The sequence below is a fragment of the Vipera ursinii genome (genome assembly GCF_947247035.1).
Source record: "Vipera ursinii genome assembly, chromosome: 6".
NCBI classification, from domain to species: domain Eukaryota; kingdom Metazoa; phylum Chordata; class Lepidosauria; order Squamata; family Viperidae; genus Vipera; species Vipera ursinii.
Genome location: NC_139515.1, coordinates 22,560,355 through 22,582,173, shown reverse-complemented (window position 1 = coordinate 22,582,173; position 21,819 = coordinate 22,560,355). Strand labels below are relative to the sequence as shown.

The following is a 21,819-nucleotide window of genomic DNA, read 5'->3' as shown; positions in this document are numbered from 1 at the left end:
GGCCATTAATTCTGACACTTTTTGTTGTTGTTGTTAGCTGTGAAGTCGTGTCCAACCCATCGTCACCCCATGGACAATGTTCCTCCAGCCCTTCCTGTCCTCTACCATCTTCTGGAGTCCATTTAAGCTCACACCTACTGCTTCAGTGATTCCATCCAGCCACCTCATTCTCTGTCGTCCCCTTCTTCTATTGCCCTCAATCTTTCCCAGCATTAGGTTCTTCTCCAGTGAGTCCTTCCTTTTCATTAGGTGGCCAAAGTATTTGAGTTTCAACTTCAGGATCTGGCCTTCTAAAGAGCAGTCAGGGTTGATCTCCTCTAGGACTGACCAGTTTGATTGCCTTGAAGTTCAAGGGACTCACAGGACTCTTCTCCAGCCCCATAGTTCAAAGGCCTCAGTTCTTTGACCTATAAAGCCCTAAATGGCCTGGGTCCAGGATATTTGAGGGAACACCTCCTGCCAGCATCAAACTCCCTTCGTCCAGTGCGCTCGCACAGGGAGGGTCTTCTCAGGGTGCCGCCGGTAAAAGATTGCCGGCGGATAACACCCAGGGGGAGGGCCTTCTCTGTGGGTGCGCCTGCCCTCTGGAACCAGCTGCCCATGGAGCTTAGGACCGCCCCTGACCTTCGTTCATTCCGCCGGGACCTGAAGACCTGAAGAGAATTTTTAACTGAGGTTTTTAGTTAAGGGATAATTTAATCTTTTAATTGTTTTTTAACTTTTGTATTTCGCACTGTTTGATTTTAAATACCCTGTAAACCGTCCTGAGTCCTTCGGGAAAGGGCGGTATATAAATTTAATAAAATTAAAATTAAATTAAATTTGGCACTCAGCCTTTCTTATAGTCCAACTTTCAATACCATTCATTGCAACTGGGAAAACCATAGCCTTGACTATACGCACTTTTGTTGACAGGGTGATGTCTCTGCTTTTTATTGTGCTGTCTAGATTTGCCATGGCTTTCCTCCCAAGGAGCAAGCGTCTTTTAATTTCTTGGCTACAGTCCCCATCTGCAGTGATCTTGGAGCCCAGGAAAATAAAATCTGTCACTACCTCCATTTCTTCCCCATCTATTTGCCAGGAATTGAGAGGGCCGGATGCCATGATCTTGGTTTTCTTAATGTTAAGTTTCAACCCAACTTTTGCACTCTCCTTCTTCACCCGCAACAAGAGGCTCTTTAGTTCTTCTTCACATTCTGCCATTAGAGTGGTATCATCTGCATATCTTAGGTTGTTGATATTTCTCCCAGCAATCTTAATTCCAACTGTTGATTCATCTAGCCCTGCCTTTCTCATGATGTGCTCTGCATATAAGTTAAATAGGCTGGGCAACAGTATACAGCCTTGCTGGACTCCTTTCCCAATTTTGAACCAATCAGTGGTTCCGTGTCCAGTTCTCACTGTTGCTTCTTGACCGACATATAGGTTTCTCAAGAGACAAATAAGATGGTCTGGTACTCCTATCTCTTTAAGAACTTGCCACAGTTTGTTGTGATCCACACAATCAAAGGCTTTGGCATAGTCAATGAAGCAGAAGTAGATGTTTTTCTGGAACTCCCTAGCTTTCTCCATGATCCAGCGTATGTTGGCAATTTGATCTCTAGTTCCTCTGCTTCTTCAAAATCCTGCCTGTACTTCTGGTAGTTCTCGATCCACATACTGCTGGAGTCTAGCTTGTAGGATTTTAAGCGTAACTTTACTAGCATGTGAAATGAGTGCAATGGTGCAATAGTTTGAACATTCTTTGGCACTGCCTGTTGTGATTCAGCGTCAGCCTGTGGTTTTGGCAGCTGAGTCGGATAATTCTGAAGAGGAGAAGGAGGAGGAGTTTGGAGAGCCTTTGGTTGCAGAAGAAAGTTCTGACGCACTGCAGAGCTCTCAGCCAGGCCCCTCCCGTCTTGTTCCTCCTCAGACCCAGCTGTGTGAGCCTGAAAGATTGGAAGAAGACGATCCACAGCTGGCTCTGTTCAGGGACGCTCGAAGCAGGAGGCAGACTAGCAGAAGTGAACAAAGAAAAGCAATGAGGCACCTCAGGAGAAGGCAAAGAGAAGCCACGCCTTGAGACTGCTGTTTAAAAGGGGAATGTGTGGGAGATGCTGCTTGATGAAGGCAACTGTTTGAAGAGCTTGTGATATAGTCTCGGTGTGTATTTGTTTAACTCTGTTTTGAACTGTTTCATTTAGTTTTTGCAAATAAATTTGGTTGTCTTAATTCCAGCCTATTGAATATAAAAAAGGGGTTGTCCCTGACATTCCAACAGGGCCGGTCGTAGGCTGGAACAGAACACTGCCTTTCTTTGGAATTGGAATGTACCGTAAACTGATCTTTTCCAATTCTGTGGCCACTGTTGAGTTTTCCAAATTTGCTGGCAAATTGAGTGTAGCACTTTTACTGCATCATCTTTTAAGATTTTGAATAGCTGAGCTGGAACACTGTCACCTCCACTAGCTTTGTTCTTGCTCAGTTTTTTAAGGCCCACTTCACTTCACTTCACATGAAACATTCCCTTCATCTCTCCAATTTTCTTGAAGAGATATCTGGTCCTCCCTATGTCTACAAAGGGGTCACTCTCTATGAAAAATCGATAACTGGATGGTCTCCCTGGATTCAAACAACATATGTAGGAAGAAAGGGAGACACATTTGAGAAGCTAAAGGCAATGATATGGAAGCCTGTTTGGCACAAAAAGAAGGCTAGAGTTAGATTTTTTTAAAAAATGATTTTTTCTTCCTTTTCTGTTGTAAGTGTTGGGACTTGCAATAATAAACCTTGATTTTTTTCTCTCAACAGGCCAAGGGGAACTGTTAAAAGATATAAACTGAGTCTATATTTAGGATCTAGATTTTAAGGCAATGAAAATTAGCTACAAACAATAAAACACTTTGTTAACTATAGGTGAATTGTAAGGATGACAAATAGAATATGTATGTATTTCAGATACGATAATTACTATATAATGAAATAGATTAGTTATCAGAACATAACTTTGAATTATATTATAGAATTTGCAATGATATAATAAAAGATATTATTTTAAAAATTGATGAACTACTAAGATGATAAATAGCATATATTTCTTGTAATGATAGAGCTAATTTTTTTTCTCAATGGGCTAAGGGAAATCTTTAAAAGATACATATTGACTTTATAACAATATATGTATTTTAGACATGATAATTACTATATAATAAAATGGGGGAAATGTGAGCTACCCAAAAATTAAGTTTTCTTTTATATATTATGAGCTAGTTCGGAATATCCTATTCCAATTAGGTAAAACTCAAAAACAGGACATGAATATGTATATGTGAAAATATATTGAAAATTGTTCTGATTGTGTTATAATTAGAAATGTATTAATTTGATTAATTTGACTATGTTATCAAAACTAAGGGAATCAGAGAGGGAATTCTTGTTGATGTAACTTGACCTATCTACAAATGACTTTGTTATTTACTATTGTTTACTTTTAACTACCCAACAACTGTATTGCTTCATAAATACCTGGATGTAAAATTAAAAAATCAATAAAACTTGTATTAAAAAAACCAAAAAACAAGTCAGTTTAGTGGCTCCTACTACCCAACTGAAGCCATGTTCTTTTCATGTGTGCTATATGTGTAGCTACATGTAAAAAAGAAGTCAAGACTTCAGTTGAGTGGCCACCATCTTGAATTTTTTGACATCCTGCATCCCCTGTCTTGAATCAATGTTCATACTGTCTGGGGATTCTGGGCAGTCCAATACTTCTGAAGGGAAGTCTAGTATAAATCAAAGCAAGGTTTGAATGTGTAACACCAAAGATTTCAATTCTGGTTATGTTATTTCTTTTCAAAATGTAAGTCAAAATATTTGTATATCATTGATATTTTTTTAGTTCTAAAAACTAAAGTTCATTTTTTGAACAAGATTGCATATTAATATGTTGCTGAAAATAAAGTAATTTATAACTATAAAATAAGATATGGTAATATTGTATATTTTACATGTTGAACTTTATATCAGTTCAACAGTATTTTTAGAATTCCTTTAAACCATGCTGCCCTCTTGTGATCAATTTAATATTTCATACTAATACACAAGACTGTAAATACAGCAGCTGCTTCTATTGGAGTATTGTTTAAAAGCCTAAATTCATATGGTGCCCATTGTATAACATTGGATTACTGATACTCTTTATATCTGAAGTTCATTTGACACCATAAGTATCAGCAAAATCAAATCTTTTTTCTGAAAATACTTCATACATTAATGTTTAGACTGAAGAGAATACACTCACACACATATCACTTTTAGTGTGCACATTCAAAAGTGACAAATGACACAAATCATTTAAAAGGAAAAAAATAATCTGGCACAGAGATATTCATTATAAGGCTAGCATAGATACATATAAGATGATTTTGAGTCCTCAAGAAACATTTCTCATGAGGTCATAATTTTGTATAAACAATCACACTCTCAGTTTATGATGTAATATTGTTCCACATAAGATTCACTCAAATAGTAACCTATCACGTCAGAATACATTCACCTTCTTATTGCCAATCAGCTATACTATAGAAGGCAGGTCTACAAGAAGTCTTGAAAGAATTTCTATCCCACAAAGTTATTTCCTCACAAACTGGCCTCTGAAGTTCCTTCTTAATAAAAAGATGTGAATATCACCTTTATTACCTTTATCCCCCAGTATCAACATCATATCAGTTTCTTAAAAATGGGGAATGAAATGTTCAAAGGTACCTGTATTTCTTAGCTGTTCAGTAGGGGGTCACTACCCAAAACTATCCCCTGAATACGACTATATGCTATAGGAATTATAATAGGTGGCATGTAGATGTACTGAAGATGTCCTTCTTCTGCTATGAACATCCTACAGATATGGTAAAGGTCAGAAGGTGGAGCTGTTAGTCTGCATTTTAATTCAGGTGAGATGTTCTAATGAGAAGTTTAAGCAATTGAGTTTCCTTGTGGGAAGCTTGCAGTCAATATGTATATATCTGAGGTATGAAGCATGGAGGAGTTGCCAAACTTTATTGCCACTTTGACACACAGAGACCTCCTCAAATAAATATCATAGAAAGAGAGAATGTATTGTAAGCTGTACCACATATTTTGGCAAAACTATACCAGTCAAACTTCCAAGTTTTAGTAATGGCGTTCAAGAACCAGGAAGGATTTGCATTCCAGAGGGCCAAGAGGCAGCAAAGTTTAGATAGCTTGGTTGGGAAAAAGAGAGTTCAGATGGCTCCTCCTTAGCAATTCTCAGAGTATATATCTGTAATGATGCAAGTAGTTGCTTTAGTTTGGCAAGATTTCTGTGAATAGCTGAAACTGCTCAGAAGTAATTCTACATGTCTTTCTTGGTTCTTGGCGCCTGATAGGGATTTACTTTTTCCATGTCTTCCTGTTTGAACACTGAAATCTGTGTTTGAATCCCATGGTTGAGAGCCCATCTGGTCCTGCCATGATCTATTGTTATAATATGTGGGAATATTCTTGGAAGATGGAGTAAGAGCTGCAACCAAGGCAATGGTCAGATAAAAGCAGCTTAGCTTGCAACAGACCTACCTCACAAAGTTGACATCTATGTGAAGACAAATGTTTGAGGCTTAGCAGCTAAAGCATGTCATGCTTATTTGACAGTGTTATGATTAATGCCACAATTTTAAAATTGTTACTACTTCTATGTAATATATATATATATATATATATATATATATATATATATATATATATATATATATATATATATATATATATATATATATGTGTGTGTGTATATGTATATGTATATATATATACATATATATATATATTGCTTGGAAAGCTGAGATAATTCATTCATTCATACCATGTTTTCAGATGCACATTTTTCACATGTTTGTTTTCAAAATTATCTCATTAGTAAGCTTTAAGGAAAACTAGACACTATAGATTGCACTATTTCTCCACTGACTTTCTCTTTGCAAGCTTCCCACAAGCAGTCAGTTCTTTCCAGATTCCCCATTGACTTGTAAGAAGCTGTCAGGGATTATTGAAAATAAAGATCACGTGTGTGGCTCACCAAGGCAGCACAGCGACAGTGCTGAACAGCACAGTGCGGTAGCACTGAAGGAGCAAAAAAATCCCCAAATTTCATTTCCTCGGGAGTAATGGGTTTTGGCATTCTGAATATGAGGTACTTAAAGGTTCTTCCCTAGAGTATTTTGCCAAACTTTGAAGTTACAAAGTATCAAACAGACACAAGAGTTTTAGTAGTATATAGATTATTTGATCCCAAGATTACTGTTATTCAACAGTATAAAAAGAGAAGGATGCTAGGATTTGCCTTTTACTTTTTCTATCTTTGAAATCATAGAGATATTTAGAGTCAATTATGTTAGGATACAAAATGTTATAAAATAAAAAGCTGTTGGAAGCATGTTACTATAAACTGAAACAGTATGTTTTACGCTATAAATCATGAAGCCTGTCATGCTAATGAAAAAGCAATTGACCTCAGTAGCCACACTAATTAGATAAGATAATGAAATGCTTCTCAACATGTAATCACAATGAAGATGATAAGTGTGTCACAACTTTTCCTTCACCACAAGTACTCTGAGAAGTCAGAATCAATTTAACTAAAAAATTAAGAAATGGATGTGGGCCAGCATCCAAATAAAAAATAAATATTTTATCAAGAGGGAACTACAATTGCAGCAAGAGCTATGTGCATTCTACTACACAATTACCATACATAATTGCAGCACAGATATTTCAACAGATATGAAAAACCAACAATAGCCAACATGAATAGATATTTATCTCTGCTAAACAGAAATGCACACCAGCATCCAGTCTCATATAGAGATTAAAATATATTACTACAAAGCATATACCAGCTCAGGAAATCCACTATTCGTATTTCTACTTGCTTATTTCCCTGAACTATATAAGTAAAAAGGAGAGATTCTGATCTCACTTTTTACCAATATATTACAGGAATGTGTAGGAAATTCCTCACAGAAACAGTAGTCATCATGGATGGAAACTTATTAAGGAGAGAACCAACTTAGAACTAAGGAGAAATCATTCCTGACAGTTAAAACAATTAATCAGTGGAACAACTTGCTTCCAGAAGCTGTGAGTGCTCCAACACTGTAGGTTTTAAAGAAGGGATTGGACAACTATTTGTCTGAAATGGTATAGGGTTTCCTGCTTGTGCGGGGGTGGGGGGGAGGGGGATTGGACTAGAAGACCTCCAAGGTCCCTTCCAACTCTGCTATTGTGTTAGTCTCTGTACTATTGAGAAGACATGACCAAAAAAATTCTTTTCTATTCCCCAAGAGTAGAGGAACCCTCCTTCAATCTTAGCTTTGTCTTCCGAGAGAAGAATTGTGGGCCTGGGAGGTTCAGAGAGAATACTTCCTCAAAATTCCTCCTTCTGCACTGTAAACAACTGTGCTCCTCCAGCAGCCATAACAAATATTGTTAGCACAGGAAGGGTAAAGGAGAAGTCCAAAAAGCAATTTTTGATGGACACCAGCAAGGGCACTCCTGTAAGTTCCATGGTATGACAGAATGTATTGGGGAGGTTGTAAAAATTCTATTACATTACTCTATTAACAATAAATATTTTTCTATAACTAAAAAGTTCTGGTTTCCTAGGTTTGCTAGCCACGCAAGGCTTGACATTAATCTTGAAAGAACCTCAAAGTAACTCTGCACAATTTAAAGCTACTGTGATTAAAGCAGAGTTTCTCTGACTCCCATTTTCTTTCTTCCTCCCTCCCTCACTAGATAGTCAAGAATCACTTCTGGAATTGTCCTTTTTCTCCCATGAAGTATCCTGCTGCCTCCACTGGGCTCCCAAGGTCTAACAGGCTTCACACTCAAAATGGCAACAAAGGCCCAGGGACAGTAGCTGAGTTACAGTAGCTAGCTTCTCATTTGCTTTTCCTCCAGCAAAATTAAGGGCCTGTGCATGCCACCATCCACTTCATACATGGAAGTATGTGTTCTGAAGCACCTCTTTCGAAAGATTAGCATAAGCCTAGTACATTGGTCAGGAAAATCTCTTGCCAGATTTTCTTTAGGAAAACTAAGAACATTTCCTTAGGATCAGTGGTAGCCTGAGTATGGGAAATGCTATTTGCTGAAAAATTAACACTACCACAAAAACTCTTGAGCTGTCTTTTATTTAAATATGGTTTACTCATGCTATTTAGTTACACCACTAAAATAATTCCTAATAGTTTATCTATTAATGACAGCATATATCATTTAATCAGTATACTTGGGCAATTAAAAGTGTCTCAGCTCTTAAAGTGGCTAGAACGTTTGTAAGATCCTCTTACAGCAAATTAACAGAGATCATTAAAGTCATATATATCTATACAGGTAGACCTCAACTTATGACCATAATTGAGCCCAAAATTTCTGTTGTTAAGTGGGGCACTTGTTAACTGAGTTTTGCCCCATTTTACAACCTTTCTTCCCACAGTTGTTAAGTGAACCACTGCAGCTGATAAGTTACTAACCTGGTTGTTAAGTCAATCTGGCTATCCCATTGCCTTTGCTTGTCAAAAGGATGCAAAAAGTGATCACATGACCAGGGCAGTGTGAGAGCAGAGGGACACAGCAATGGTCATAAGTATAAACCAGCTGCCAAGCATCTGAATTTTGATCACATGATCATGTGAAAAACAGACATAAATCACTTTTTTCAGCGTCATTGTAGCTTTGGCCACTAAATGAACTGTTGTAAGTCAAGGAGTTGTAAGCTGTCCTAACTTACAACAGTTCATCTAGTGACCATTCAAACCTACAATGGCACTGAATAAAGTGACCATTTTCCACACCTACAACTGTTGCAGCATGGTCTTATGATCAAAATTCAGATGCTTGGCAACTGACTCATATTTATGACAGTTGCAGTGTCCCAGGGTCACATGATCCCCTCTTGTGACCTTCTCACAAGCAAAGTCAATGGGAAAGCCAGATTTGCTTAACAACCATGTTACTATTGCAGTGTCCCAGGGTTCATGTGATCACCTTCTTACTTTTACTGCATTAGAATGAGTGAATGACTTGAATCTTGACTCTTGCTTATTTCATTCATTTTCCCTCCAAGGGCTGTTAACAGCTTGTGTTTGCTCCAAATATATGCCAGGTTGTTTTCAGTTAGGGAATCAAGGACCAGAACAGCAAATGCTTACACAGTTTAATAATAAGATGATAATAAGAAAGGACAAGGATAAGCAATAAAAGAAGCAAGGATAATGAGTTAATGAGAAAGGACAAGCACTGATTACTTCTGTAAAGGAAATCTGCAGCACAAATTGACAGATGAAACAACTCTCCATAAGCAGGGCATTCAAAGAGAGAAACAAATCCAGTGGATGAGACAAACAATCAGAAGCAAGAGACATAGATTAGATTTTGCATTGCTCAAACTCAGGAGCAGTTTTCAGGTATTTGAAGATGAAACAGGCTCTGAGAATTCAGGAGAGCAAAGAACAGGAGAATAAAAAAGGATGTATTCCTAAAGGGCAAAGACAAAGTGCTCACTACTACAACAAACATATTCTACTTTATTCTGTTTTGATGAGTTGCCATCTCGACTTTTGCTTCAAAAAAGATTCAGAGAAACTGGAAGAGGTTAAGAGAAGGACAACAAGGATGAGAAGAGACCCAAGAACTATGAAAAAAGACCAAAGAAACTATGGATGTTTAGGTTTAAGAAAACATGACTCAAAACAGAACATATAGGAACTTTTCAAATACTGGAATAGAAAGCAAAGGCCTGTTCTCTCTTGTCTCAGAATGCAGGAAAAATAGCATATACTGTATATTATATATATATATATATATATATATATATATATATATATATATATATATATATATATATATATATGTATGTGTATGTGTATGCGTATGCGTATGCGTATGCGTATGCGTATGCGTATGCGTATGCGTATGCGTATGCGTATGCGTATGCGTATGCGTATGTATGTATATATATATATCATATATCATATCAATATAAGTTTTTAAAAGAAAATAAAAAACTAGTGCAAACTAATACAGATTAAAGAAACAGAGAGAGAGAGAGAGAGAGAGAGAGAGAGAGAGAGAGAGAGAGAGAGAGAGAGAGAGAGAGAGAGAGAGAGAGAGAGAGAGAGAGAAATGCAGAAAGAAAAGACACAAATAGGAAGAAGAGATTTTCTCTGTGACCAATACAGGTATGATTACAAAGTTATCTCTTACTCTATGATTAGAAAAAAAAGCTCACTTTTTCTGTTATCTTTTTTTCTAATTATCAAAACATGAGTTGTAAGTACATTTTTTTCTATTTCATGCAAAAAAGTCTATAAATGGTTTCCCATCAGCCATAAATGCAGTTATTGTCTTTTTTCTAATCAGAGAAGTCAATTTAGCTATTTGTGCAAGTTCCATCATCTTCAACAGCCATTCTTTTATTGGGAGTAGTTTTGAACCCTACCACTTTTGAGCATGTAGTAATATCACTGCAGTTGTCATACATACCTAAAAATAAAATTCAATGGCTTTTTTCTAGCCATCTCTCCATTCACCCCAAAAGAAAAGCTTTTGGTTTCAATTGTGACAGATAAATAACTTGAAATAGCTGAGGAAAGTCTCCATTTAGACCTTGAGATGAGTTGTCACAAGAACAAATGGAGATTGGCTCTACAAACTCTTAAAAATATAACACATAGAAAATAGGCCATTTCACCTAATTCAATCAGTGTTAAACTCAGCCAATTTTAAAGATTAAATATGACTAGATGGAGAAGCAGAAGCCCACAACTACAAAAGCTACTGAGACCTTTGGAGGTGATTTCTTCTGTTTCCTCTCTTCCCCCAACTCAACCATTCATTTCCTAAATTTTATTTAATGGCTTAAAAGTATTCACAAAACGAAGCAGCACATATTTTTGGCCACTAGGCTGTGCTAAAACATAACTCATCTGATAAAACATTTTGTTTTTTTACACTGACTTTTGAAAATCCAAACATTTGCTTGCTTTAAACTGTTAGTTTTGAGACAGAATAGCTAGAAGTCATTCTTTAAATTTTTCAGTGGAAAAAAATGAAGAATCAGGGCCTGGCAGACTCCAAGTAGAATGGTTAGCTCCTAATCTTTTCAAACCTCTCTTCTTGTTTACAGCACAAAGAAAGTATTTTTCATCAATTTTTAAAAATTCTGTCATAAATTATGTATACAGTGACCTTTTCATTTTGCTACATGTAGAACTGTTTGTTCTTTCTGAGGCAAAGATTCCCATTAAAGAATTATACTAAACTGTGGAAGATTTTATATTTATATCCCTGATAATGTTCTGTTTGCAGTTTCTTTAGGCATGTCCAATATGATTCAATTTTCTCACTTTGTTTTTAGAAACTCTGAAGCTATTTCTCAAAGTCTCTTAAATTTCAGAAGTGGTCTGTCAATGTGTAATAGGAAGTAACATATTCATTCACCTAAATTCACATTATGGTATTTTATATATTAGCTAAGAACATCATCTCCTTCTTTGAAATCATCTGTATCACATAAAGAACAGCAACAAAAAAAATGTTTTACATATACTTGGAAAACAACATGAAAACAGAAAAGAGTTACATGTGGTAAGTCTGATTTGTAAAGAAACATAATTGGAAATATGGAATATGTATCAGTAGAAATCATCATTTAAAAACTCAGTACATGTTAACACATCACTTTCCCTTCTTGCTTTTGATTGTACTATGAGTCGTTTACTTATTTTGAGGCTACAAAGGTGACCTGGTTTAAATAAATCTTACATTTCATCTTACCACACTGACAGTGGCTTCTCTACTTCCTTCTCTTCAGTCTATAGGCCATGTAATAAAAATTTACATGGGCAGCTGAAAAGGAATTAGCATTTACTCTTCTTCAAAATAGGCACTCACCCACAATGCTTCATGTGTGGTGGCTTATCCATTCTCACTGCTAGTTTTATCCTCAGATCAGAATCTTGGCTGTTTTTAGGGACTATCATTTTATGCAGCTCTGTTGACTTTGAGCTATTGGAAGTTGGGTACAACACAACCTGGAAAAGATATAAAAAAATCTATTTATCAGTCTGACAGATTACAATAAACTTTACTTGGAAGCTTTGGTTAACTGAGAAGTTGTCCGTGCCACCTTTTTCTATTTCCTAAAAATTACATGGACTCCAAAGAAAATCACACGCTTCCATTACACTGCAACTCATCGTTTCAAGATAGGTTCATTTTCTCAAAAATAGGTCACATAGGAGCTCTGATTCTCCACTGGCCTACTTTAAAAACATAATGAGCATTGAAAGTGAAAAATAGTCCTTCAGTGAACCAAGCACTTATAATAAGCATGCTATTCAATATTCCCCAGATTATGTGCTTTTACTAACAATGAACATTAGAGAGCACTAAACTATAACTTTTTGTATGGTTTTTTTTTTGCTGTCTTGGATTAAATGTTTTAGGATTAAATATCCTAAATAAATTAATACTACCTTCATTATTCTAATCAATGCAGCTAATAGAACTATGCTAAAATAATATTTTAGATTTAGTTTAAAGTAGCTGAGTTTCAATTTCACTGATTAAATTATTCTGTTGTAAATGAAAATAACTCAATTGAAATTTGTAGAAAAGATAAAACATGCTATATTTATACAATAATATTATAACACTGTGAACTGGATTGTGATGTCCATGTTTTCTGGGTTGGTGTATCTCATTATCTGAAAGTTGTAGGAATTGCTAACCCAAACCATGTTTATTATCCTCGTGATCTCGTTGCAAACACACATTACTTTCCAGTGAATGTTAAACTTCAGAGTCTGGAACAAAATCAGAAAAACCAAAAAGCAGATAATAAATATGATTGCAATATTTTTTCACATTAAACATGCCTTTTGTGTGATTGGTTCCTTTTATTATCTTAACACAAACAGTTCCATTCACTTGAAACAAACTAGATATCAACATAATAGTAAAATATGCTGCTGTACCATTAAATGTATTCTTAGAAGTATTTAAGTGGTAAAAATAACTTCACTCTTTTTGGTGTCAAGAAACAGTACCAATTACCACAATGTTACACATATACAGTCTCTGTATATTTTACTAAATATTTTACTAATCTGCTGTATTTTAACAATATTAAATACCAAATGAATTAAAAAGAATACATTTTCATCCATATATTTCTTGTAGATAGAATCTGTTTCAGATTTGAAGATTTATCAAAGCCCTTTATGTCCTTCTAATAGCCCAGCACTTAGTGCGAATGACTAAGTTCTAAATTTTCAGTAAGTACTTGTGGCAAGTGTGTAATGATATACTAAGATCTCTCTCTCCTCTGTCAAGTAGATTGGAACAATGATCATTTATCTTATGATATTTTTCCAATTTGAATATTTTCAAACAATATTTTGAAAGAATCTCTGAAACAGTCATTAAATTCCTTCTCCCCCACATTGCCCCTGAATTCTCTTCTCTGCTGACTACCAGCTATCCCATAATCCTGAATACATCTAACTTACAGCCCTACATACATGCAGTTTGTACTTTCCTGGCAGTGTCAAACATGGATGGAGTTGATGAACACTATACGAGTATACTAGTGAACACAAAACATCATCATGCTTCCAAAGTTCATGGTTGGCCAAGGAAAACAAAAGGATGGACAAACTTGAAAAATATTTAAACTAAAAAACAAAAGCCAAGGAAACACATACCAACTTAAAGAACCCCAAGTTCCATGATGCAAGAAGTAGAGAAAGGATTATCAGTTATTTTCTAAAAGATTAGCCTTGGCTGCTATTTGAACAACCTACATGAATCAGAACCAACCAGTGAAACAGATAGGTATCAGAACATATTATTTCTTAGATGTGAGGGGATAAAATAAAGCTCTCTCAAATTAAGGGGAGGAGAAGTGGTGAATCTTCACTGTTAGATGGGAAAGAAATAGAACAAAAGCCTAATGAGTTGAAGACAAAGCAGCAATTTTATCCTAACAAAAGAAAAACAATAATGATCATTGAAGAATGGGAAATTATTTAACTATGTTCACAAGGCGTGCCAGCAAGCTATTTTAAGATCATTAGCAGTTACAGAAAAGAACATCAGCAATATAAAGTATGCATGTGCATGCTCACCCCCTAAATGCTAAATTATTTTTTGGCTACTTAAGGATTTGACAAGCAGCTTAAAGAAATTAGAGTTTATTTTTTAACTGAATAATCAAAACTAATAAGACTAGGTTTTCTTCTTATTGAAATAGGCTTTATGCTCAAACAAGCCCAGCTGTTCCCATGCTGAGTTCACTTCTGTGTTAAGCAAGTACAATGAATGTTGCTTTGAATTAATTTTAAATATCTGGATTTCCAAAGGCCAGAATATGACAGGATGAGGAAGAAGTTCTTTGATGGTACAGAATTTAGTAATCCTAATCCCATCTCAAAAACATATCTTCAGAAGGCCGTTTTCAAAACTGCTAAAAATATTTTATCCAGACTTTGTCATGTTTAGAGGAAACTAAAGAAAACAATGGGTCATGTTAATAATGCTTAATTGATATTCCATTAAATTTAATGAGTCTATTCTACTCATTAAGTCAGGAACCAATATGTGGATCTGCCTCTGACAAGTAAACATTTTTATGGGTATAAAGTTTAAAATATATGTGCATGACAAAGCATGTTATTGTAGTTATATACCGTCTTTGCCAAATTAAATATCAAATTTCTTCTTTCTCTTCCTACTATTCCCATACAACTCAATATTGCCCTGTTGTATTAATCTGTGAATACATTGGAAATTGCTTATGCTTGTAAGCATGTAATATTCAGGATTCATGTCTGATAAACCCAAGACAAATAAGAATATAGAACAATCCTGCTGGATCAAGCCAAAGGCATATGAAGTCCAGTATTCTGGGTCACAAATGGCAAGTTGTACTGGTGGACAACAGCCTCTTTCAGTATTGGAGTAACCAATACTTAAAAGACACTGCCTATGATTCAGGAAGTAATGAATAGGTATCAGTATCCTTGTCCACTTTTAAACAATCAAAATTAGTTGCCTTCCACAATTGAGCTATGTGCTATGACACCACATACAGTATTTCTTTCATCACTTCTGAAACTCCCTGTCTTCCCTGTCCAGTTTTATTTTGTGAGTGAAAGAAAAACATTTCTCTGTCTGTGCTGCTTGTGCCATAAATAATTATGTAAAGTCTTTGTAAAGTCTCCTTTGCTTTCAAGCTGGAGCTATAATCTTTCCTCATAGGAGGCTAGCCCACCCCTTAATTATGTTGGTCGCTCTGTTTCAAAACCTTTTCCACTTCTAAATTAGCATTCTAAAGGAACTGTGACCAGAACTATACATAATACTCTAAGTGTGATTTCACCATAAATTTGTGTAAGGGCATTATTATATCAGCAGTTCTATTTTCATTTCCCCTACAAACGTTTGCAAGCATAGAATTTTCTGGTTTTGCAGCAGCTACATATAGGTTGACATTTTCATCAAGCCATCTATAATTATTTCTGATCAGTCTCTGTCAGAAAAGATGACATTAATGTCACTGTGGTAGGTTGTTGCTGTTTTTTGTACCCTTGAATTGGTGTTGATTTCTAGTGACCTGCCTGGGCAAGTCCCTGCAGTTTTCTTGGCAATGTCTTCAGAAGTCACTTGTCATTGCTTTCTTCCTACAGCTAAGAGACAGTAATTGTCCCAATGCCACCAGGCTGACTTTGTGCAACTATAACTCACAGTCTCCCAGTTTCTAGACTGTATCTTTAACCAAGCTGGCATTTTCTCTTTTCATGAAAACGATTGAAAGTGCCCATCATTATCATTGCAGCTTTTTTCAAATGTCTAATTTCATTTGCCATTTTCTATGTTAACTTTAGCTTCTTTGGAGCTAGTTGTCACTAGTAATATTTATCTTTTGGGGGAGGGGGAGGGAAGGGGAGAGTTGGGGAGGTTTGGGGAGAGGGGAGGGGGAGGGGAGGGTTTTTTTTTATTGAAAAGTTTTAAAATACAATTTTCCTTTAAAAATCCCCCCTTCCCCCTCCCTCCTCCCCCCCCACCTCCCCCCCTCCCCCCCTCCCCCCCGACTTCCCAGAGCTAAATACAAGGTATATATATAAAAAGCAATCATAAACAATCATATACTAACAACTATAAACTCTAAAATCCATCACTCTCTAGCTTATATAGGATAAACAAGCCTTAGTAATATTCAATATGTATAAAAAGAAACTAAAATAAGAAAAAAAAACGAAAAGACTTATTCAAATGCTACATAAAACTTCTTAACCCTATACTTGTTCTGGATAAACTCAATCCATTTTCTCCATTCCATAATATAGCGTTCTTGCGAATGGTCTTTCAAATAGGCCGAAATCTTCGCCATCTCTGCCAGGTCGGAAACCTTTAAAGTTCACTCTTCTATAGTCGGCAGTTCCTCTTTCTTCCAATATTGGCCTATCAAAAGTCTTGCTGCCGTAATTAAGTTCAACATCAATTTGGTGTCCACAACTGTAGCGTCTGCAATTATTCCCAACAAAAAAAATTGCGGACAAAACTTTATCCTCTGTTTAAAAATCTTCTGCATATTCCACCAAACTTTTATCCAAAAGGCCTTAACCTTCTTACATGTCCACCATATGTGAAAATATATTGCATCTTCATCACCGCACCTCCAACATTTAGGCTGATAATTCGGATACATACTTGCAAGCTTTTTAGGATCTAAATGCCATCTATAAAACATTTTATAAAAGTTCTCTCTTAGATTTTGAGCTTGAGTAAATTTTACGTTCCTCACCCAAATCTTTGGAGGGGAGGGGTTTTGTATTTAAAAACGTACTGTAAAACTTTTCAATAAAAAAAAATGTCTTTTGGGGGGAATATATAGACACACACATTGACTCACTGAAACAATTTCTTCCATATATAGGTAATCTGTTATGATACTCTATGCCACTTTCAAGTTACGGTACAATTTTACCCTCAATATACCCTTATCTACAGAGCTTATATAAGAGATAACTATGCATCAAGTACTCCAACTCCCCTGTTTTTACTTAGATCTTCTTTCATTTGACAGAAATACATAATATTTCTTACCAAAAAAAAAAAAAGTCACTCTCAGCTATGAGTGATTCTTCTGTACTGGTTATTCCTTGCATTCTGCTGGCTTTCTTTGCAGTACCCATTTAAAAACTGCTCTATCATGGCTTCCAGTTAGGCATCATGGTGTGACAGATGCAGGAAGATGGGGCTCCATCTTCCATGTTCGATTTCACCCCACTGGGGACCCTAAAAAGGGTTGAAAGTCATCCTGGAGAGGCGATGAAGAAGGAGAGGAACTTCATTGATTGCAGAGGGGTGGCGGCCCTCCAAACTGGCGGGGAAAGACTGGCCACATTTGTGTGCCAGTCAGAAGCTGCTGACAACCAAAGAAAATAAGTACTAAGGAGCAAATTTTGAGCAACGTGGATGGAACCTCTCTTTATGACTTTAAGACTTTTTCCTGGAAAAAATCACCCAAAGGAAAGAATCCTCCCCGATGAGAGAGGGAAGAGGAATTTCTACCTCATTCTCTCAGGAAAAGAAAAGAGGTGAACTAATTGCTTGGGAGAAACAGAGAAAATTACAAGATTAATTTGGAATCAATACAGAAATATAACTTTGAAATTTTGGTTCTAAAAGTGCTTTTGAGACTTTTTTTTAGAAAAGAGACTTGAAAAGCTTGCAATATAAGTTTGGATTTAAAAAGCTGGAAGATGGTGTCAGTGACATCTAGTGGCAAACCATGGCACTACAATCTATTATGTTTAAAGGAAACTTGGGTTGAAGCCCAGATTCAGATAAGACTTTTGTTATCCTTGGAAACTTTCACTTTTGAATACTACAGCTGGAAAAAGGGGAAAAAACTCTCTTGGGCTGCTTATCTGTGTGGCAGAGATGATACACTATTTTGAAACTGGCCTGCCTGGATTACAAATACAAATACTAACTGATGTTTAGGGCTGTGTCATGGATCTATTGTATCCAACCTTTTTGATTTGGCAGCCTGGAAAGGGAGGCAGGCACTGTTATGTGCACATGTGCAAATGGGCTGTGCACGTGCAAAAATGACCCCTGCGCATGCATGCACAAATGAGCTGTGCTTGAGTGCATGCACAAACAGCTGCATGCAAGCGCATGTGCACATGCAAATGGGGCTGCATGGGCACTAGTGCTGGCAGGATGCTATGGGTAGCACTAATGCCAGTGGGACAGTCTGAGGAGGGGTGGCGCTAGCATGAGGGGGTTGCTCGGGGTGGTACTAGTGCTGGCGGGATGCTCTGGGCAGGGTGGCTCTAGCGCTGGCAGGATTCTTGGGTTATGGGTGGCACTAATGCCGGCGGGATGCTCAGGGTGGAGTGGTGCTAGCACCAGCAGGATGCTTGGGGCAGGGTGCCACTAGTGCTGGTTGGATGCTTGGAGTGGCACTAGCATGAGTGTGGGGTGGTGAGTGCACACATGTGTGCATGTGCACTGGCCATCCCTTCATGTGAAATGGGGGCCAAATGGCCGTGGCATGGTAGTGGGCCATGGCCCATAAGTTAGGGACCCATGTTGTAGAAGAAAAATGCATTACTGATTGAGATGATGGAATACTTTGGATTATAAGCCTTTGATTGATGAACAATTTTAATTGTTTTTTTCTCTCTGGACAGAAAGGATATGTTTTTCATTGGACAGAAAAACTTGGATTTTGCTTATATTTGTTTAGGGGAGGCTTAAGGATGGACTAATAGGCTGGCTTGATAATTTGGAGTGCAAATGACAATTGACAGAATTTTTTTTAATCCCTAACGAGATTAGACAATAAATACCACATACAAAAACAAAATGGATGTTCCATACTTAGCCTTAAATGGTAAAAAACCATCCCTATCACTTGTCTTCAAAGCCCCCAGCTTGACATACCAACAAGAAAATGTTGATAAATCTCAGAGAGAAATTCTTTCTATGTTGAAATCAATACAAGAGACAATTCCCTTAGCTCATGATGGGACTAAAAATAACGCAAAGAACAATCTTCTAATCTAAACCTACAAATTTAGAAAACTACTATAAAGAAGGTACTAGTAAACCAGACCCCTTCATGGATTACTGCCTTGTGGTGGTGAAGGGGCTTGCGTAATTCAATGAAGCTATGAGCTATGCCGTGCAGGGCCACCCAAGATGGACAGGTCATAGCAGAGAGTTCTGACAAAATGTGATCCACTGGAGAAGGAAATGGCAACCCACTCCAGTATCTTTGCCATGAAAACCCTATGGACAGTACCAAAAGGCAAAACGATATGATGCTGGAAGATGAGCCTCAGGTCGGAAGGCATCCAATATGCTACTGGGGAAGAGCAGAGGGCTAGTACTAGTAGTGCCAGAAAGAATGAAGCGACTGGGCCAAAGCCGAAAGGACGCTCAGCTGTGGATATGTCTGGTGGTGAAAGGAAAGTCTGATGCTGTAAAGATTTTTTCTCCATAGGAACCTGGAACGTAAGATCCATGAATCAATGAAAGCTGGACGTGGTCAAAAAAGAGATGACAAGACTGAACATCAACATCTTAGGTATCAGCGAACTAAAATGGACAAGAATGGGTGAATTTAATTCAGATGACCATCAGGTATACTACTGCAGGCAAGAATCCCTCAGAAGAAATGGAGTCGCCTTCATAGTCAATAAAAGAGTAGGAAAAGCAATACTGTGTTACAATCCTCAAAATGACAGAATGATCTCAGTTCGAATCCAAGGCAAACCATTCAATATCACAGTAGTCCAAGTCTATGCCCCAACCACCGGTGCTGAAGAGGATGAAATTGACCGGTTCTATGAAGCCCTACAGCACCTTATAGAACTAACACCAAAAAATGATGTCCTTATCATCATGGGGAATTGGAATGCTAAAGTAGGAAGCCAAAAGATAACTGGAATAACAGGCAAGTTTAGCCTTGGAGTACAAAATGAAGCAGGGCACAGGCTGATAGAATTTTGTCAAGAAAATACGATGGTCATAGCAAACACTCTTTTCCAACAACCCAAGAGACGGACATGGACAACACCAGACGGTCAACACAGAAATCAGATTGACTATATGCTCTGCAACCAAAGATGGAGAATCTCTATACAGTCAGTAAAAACAAGACCAGGAGCTGACTGTGGCTCAGACCATGAGCTTCTCATTGCAAAGTTTAGGCTTAAACTGAAGAAAGTAGGGAAAAGCGCTAGGCCAGTCAGGTATGAATTAAATCATATCCCTGTTGAATATACAGTAGAGGTGACAAATAGATTTAAGGAATTAGATCTGATAGACAGAGTGCCTGAAGAAATATGGACAGAGGTTTGCAACATTGTACAAGAGGTAGCAACCAAAACTATCCCAAAGAAAAAGAAATGCAAGAAAGCAAAATGGCTGTCTGAGGAAACTTTGCAAATAGCTGAGGAAAGGAGGGAAGCAAAAGGCAAGGGAGAAAAAGAAAGATACGCCCAATTGAATGCAGAATTCCAGAGAATAGCTAGAAGAGATAAGAATGCCTTCTTAAATGAACAGTGCAAAGAAATAGAAGAAAACAATAGAATAGGGAGGACCAGAGATCTTTTCAAGAAAATTGGAGAGATGAAGGGAACGTTCAAAGCAAAAATGGGCATGATAAAGGACCAAAATGGCAGTGACCTAACAGAGGCAGAAGATATTAAGAATAGATGGCAAAATTACACAGAAGAACTATACAAGAATGAGCTTAACATCCCTGATAATCACAATGAGGTGGTCACTGACCTCGAACCACACATCCTAGAATGTGAAGTGAAGTGGGCCTTAGAAAAGCTGAGCAGCAACAAAGCTAGTGGAGGTGACAGTATTCCACCTGAGCTATTCAAATTCTTAAAAGACGATGCAGTAAAAGTGCTTCACTCAATTTGCCAGCAAATTTGGAAAACTCAACAGTGGCCACAGGATTGGAAAAGATCAGTTTACATTCCAATTCCAAAGAAAGGCAGTGCCAAAGAATGTTCAAACTATCGCACCATTGCACTCATTTCTCATGCTAGTAAAGTTATGCTTAAAATCCTACAAGCTAGACTTCAGCAGTATGTGGATTGAGAACTACCAGAAGTACAGGCAGGATTTCGAAGAGGCAGAGGAACTAGAGATCAAATTGCCAACATACGCTGGATCATGGAGAAAGCTAGAGTTCCAGAAAAACATCTACTTCTGCTTCATTGACTATGCTAAAGCCTTTGATTGTGTGGATCATAACAAACTGTGGCAAGTCCTTAAAGAGATGGGTGTACCAGACCATCTTATTTGTCTCTTGAGAAACCTATATGCGGGCCAAGAAGCAACAGTGAGAACTGGATACAGAACCACTGATTGGTTCAAAATTGGGAAAGGAGTCCGGCAAGGCTGTATACTGTCGCCTTGCCTATTTAACATATATGCAGAGCACATCATGAGAAAGGCAGGGCTAGATGAATCAAAAGTTGGAATTAAGATTGCCGGAACAAATATCAAAAACCTAAGATATGCAGATGATACCACTCTAATGGCAGAAAGTGAAGAGTAACTGAAGAGTCTCTTGTTGCGAGTGAAGAAGGAGAGTGCAAAAGTTGGGTTGAAACTAAACATTAAGAAAACCAAGATCATGGCATTCGGCCCTCTCAATTCCTGGCAAATAGATGGGGAAGAAATGGAGGTAGTGACAGATTTTATTTTCCTGGGCTCCAACAT

The 21,819-nt window shown here is 37.2% G+C and overlaps 1 protein-coding gene across 4 annotated transcripts in view; it reads right to left on the bottom strand.

Annotated features, from left to right (window-relative positions):
* The window catches only part of CADPS2 (calcium dependent secretion activator 2), a 409,931-nt gene that overhangs the window by 200,303 nt on the left and 187,809 nt on the right, over positions 1 to 21,819 (bottom strand). For all 4 annotated transcript variants that reach the window (XM_083366018.1, XM_083366019.1, XM_083366020.1 and 1 more), the window contains exon 8: positions 11,947 to 12,086. In XM_083366018.1, coding sequence (XP_083222144.1) covers positions 11,947 to 12,086 — 140 coding nt within the window. The remainder of the gene's footprint in view (positions 1 to 11,946; positions 12,087 to 21,819) is intronic.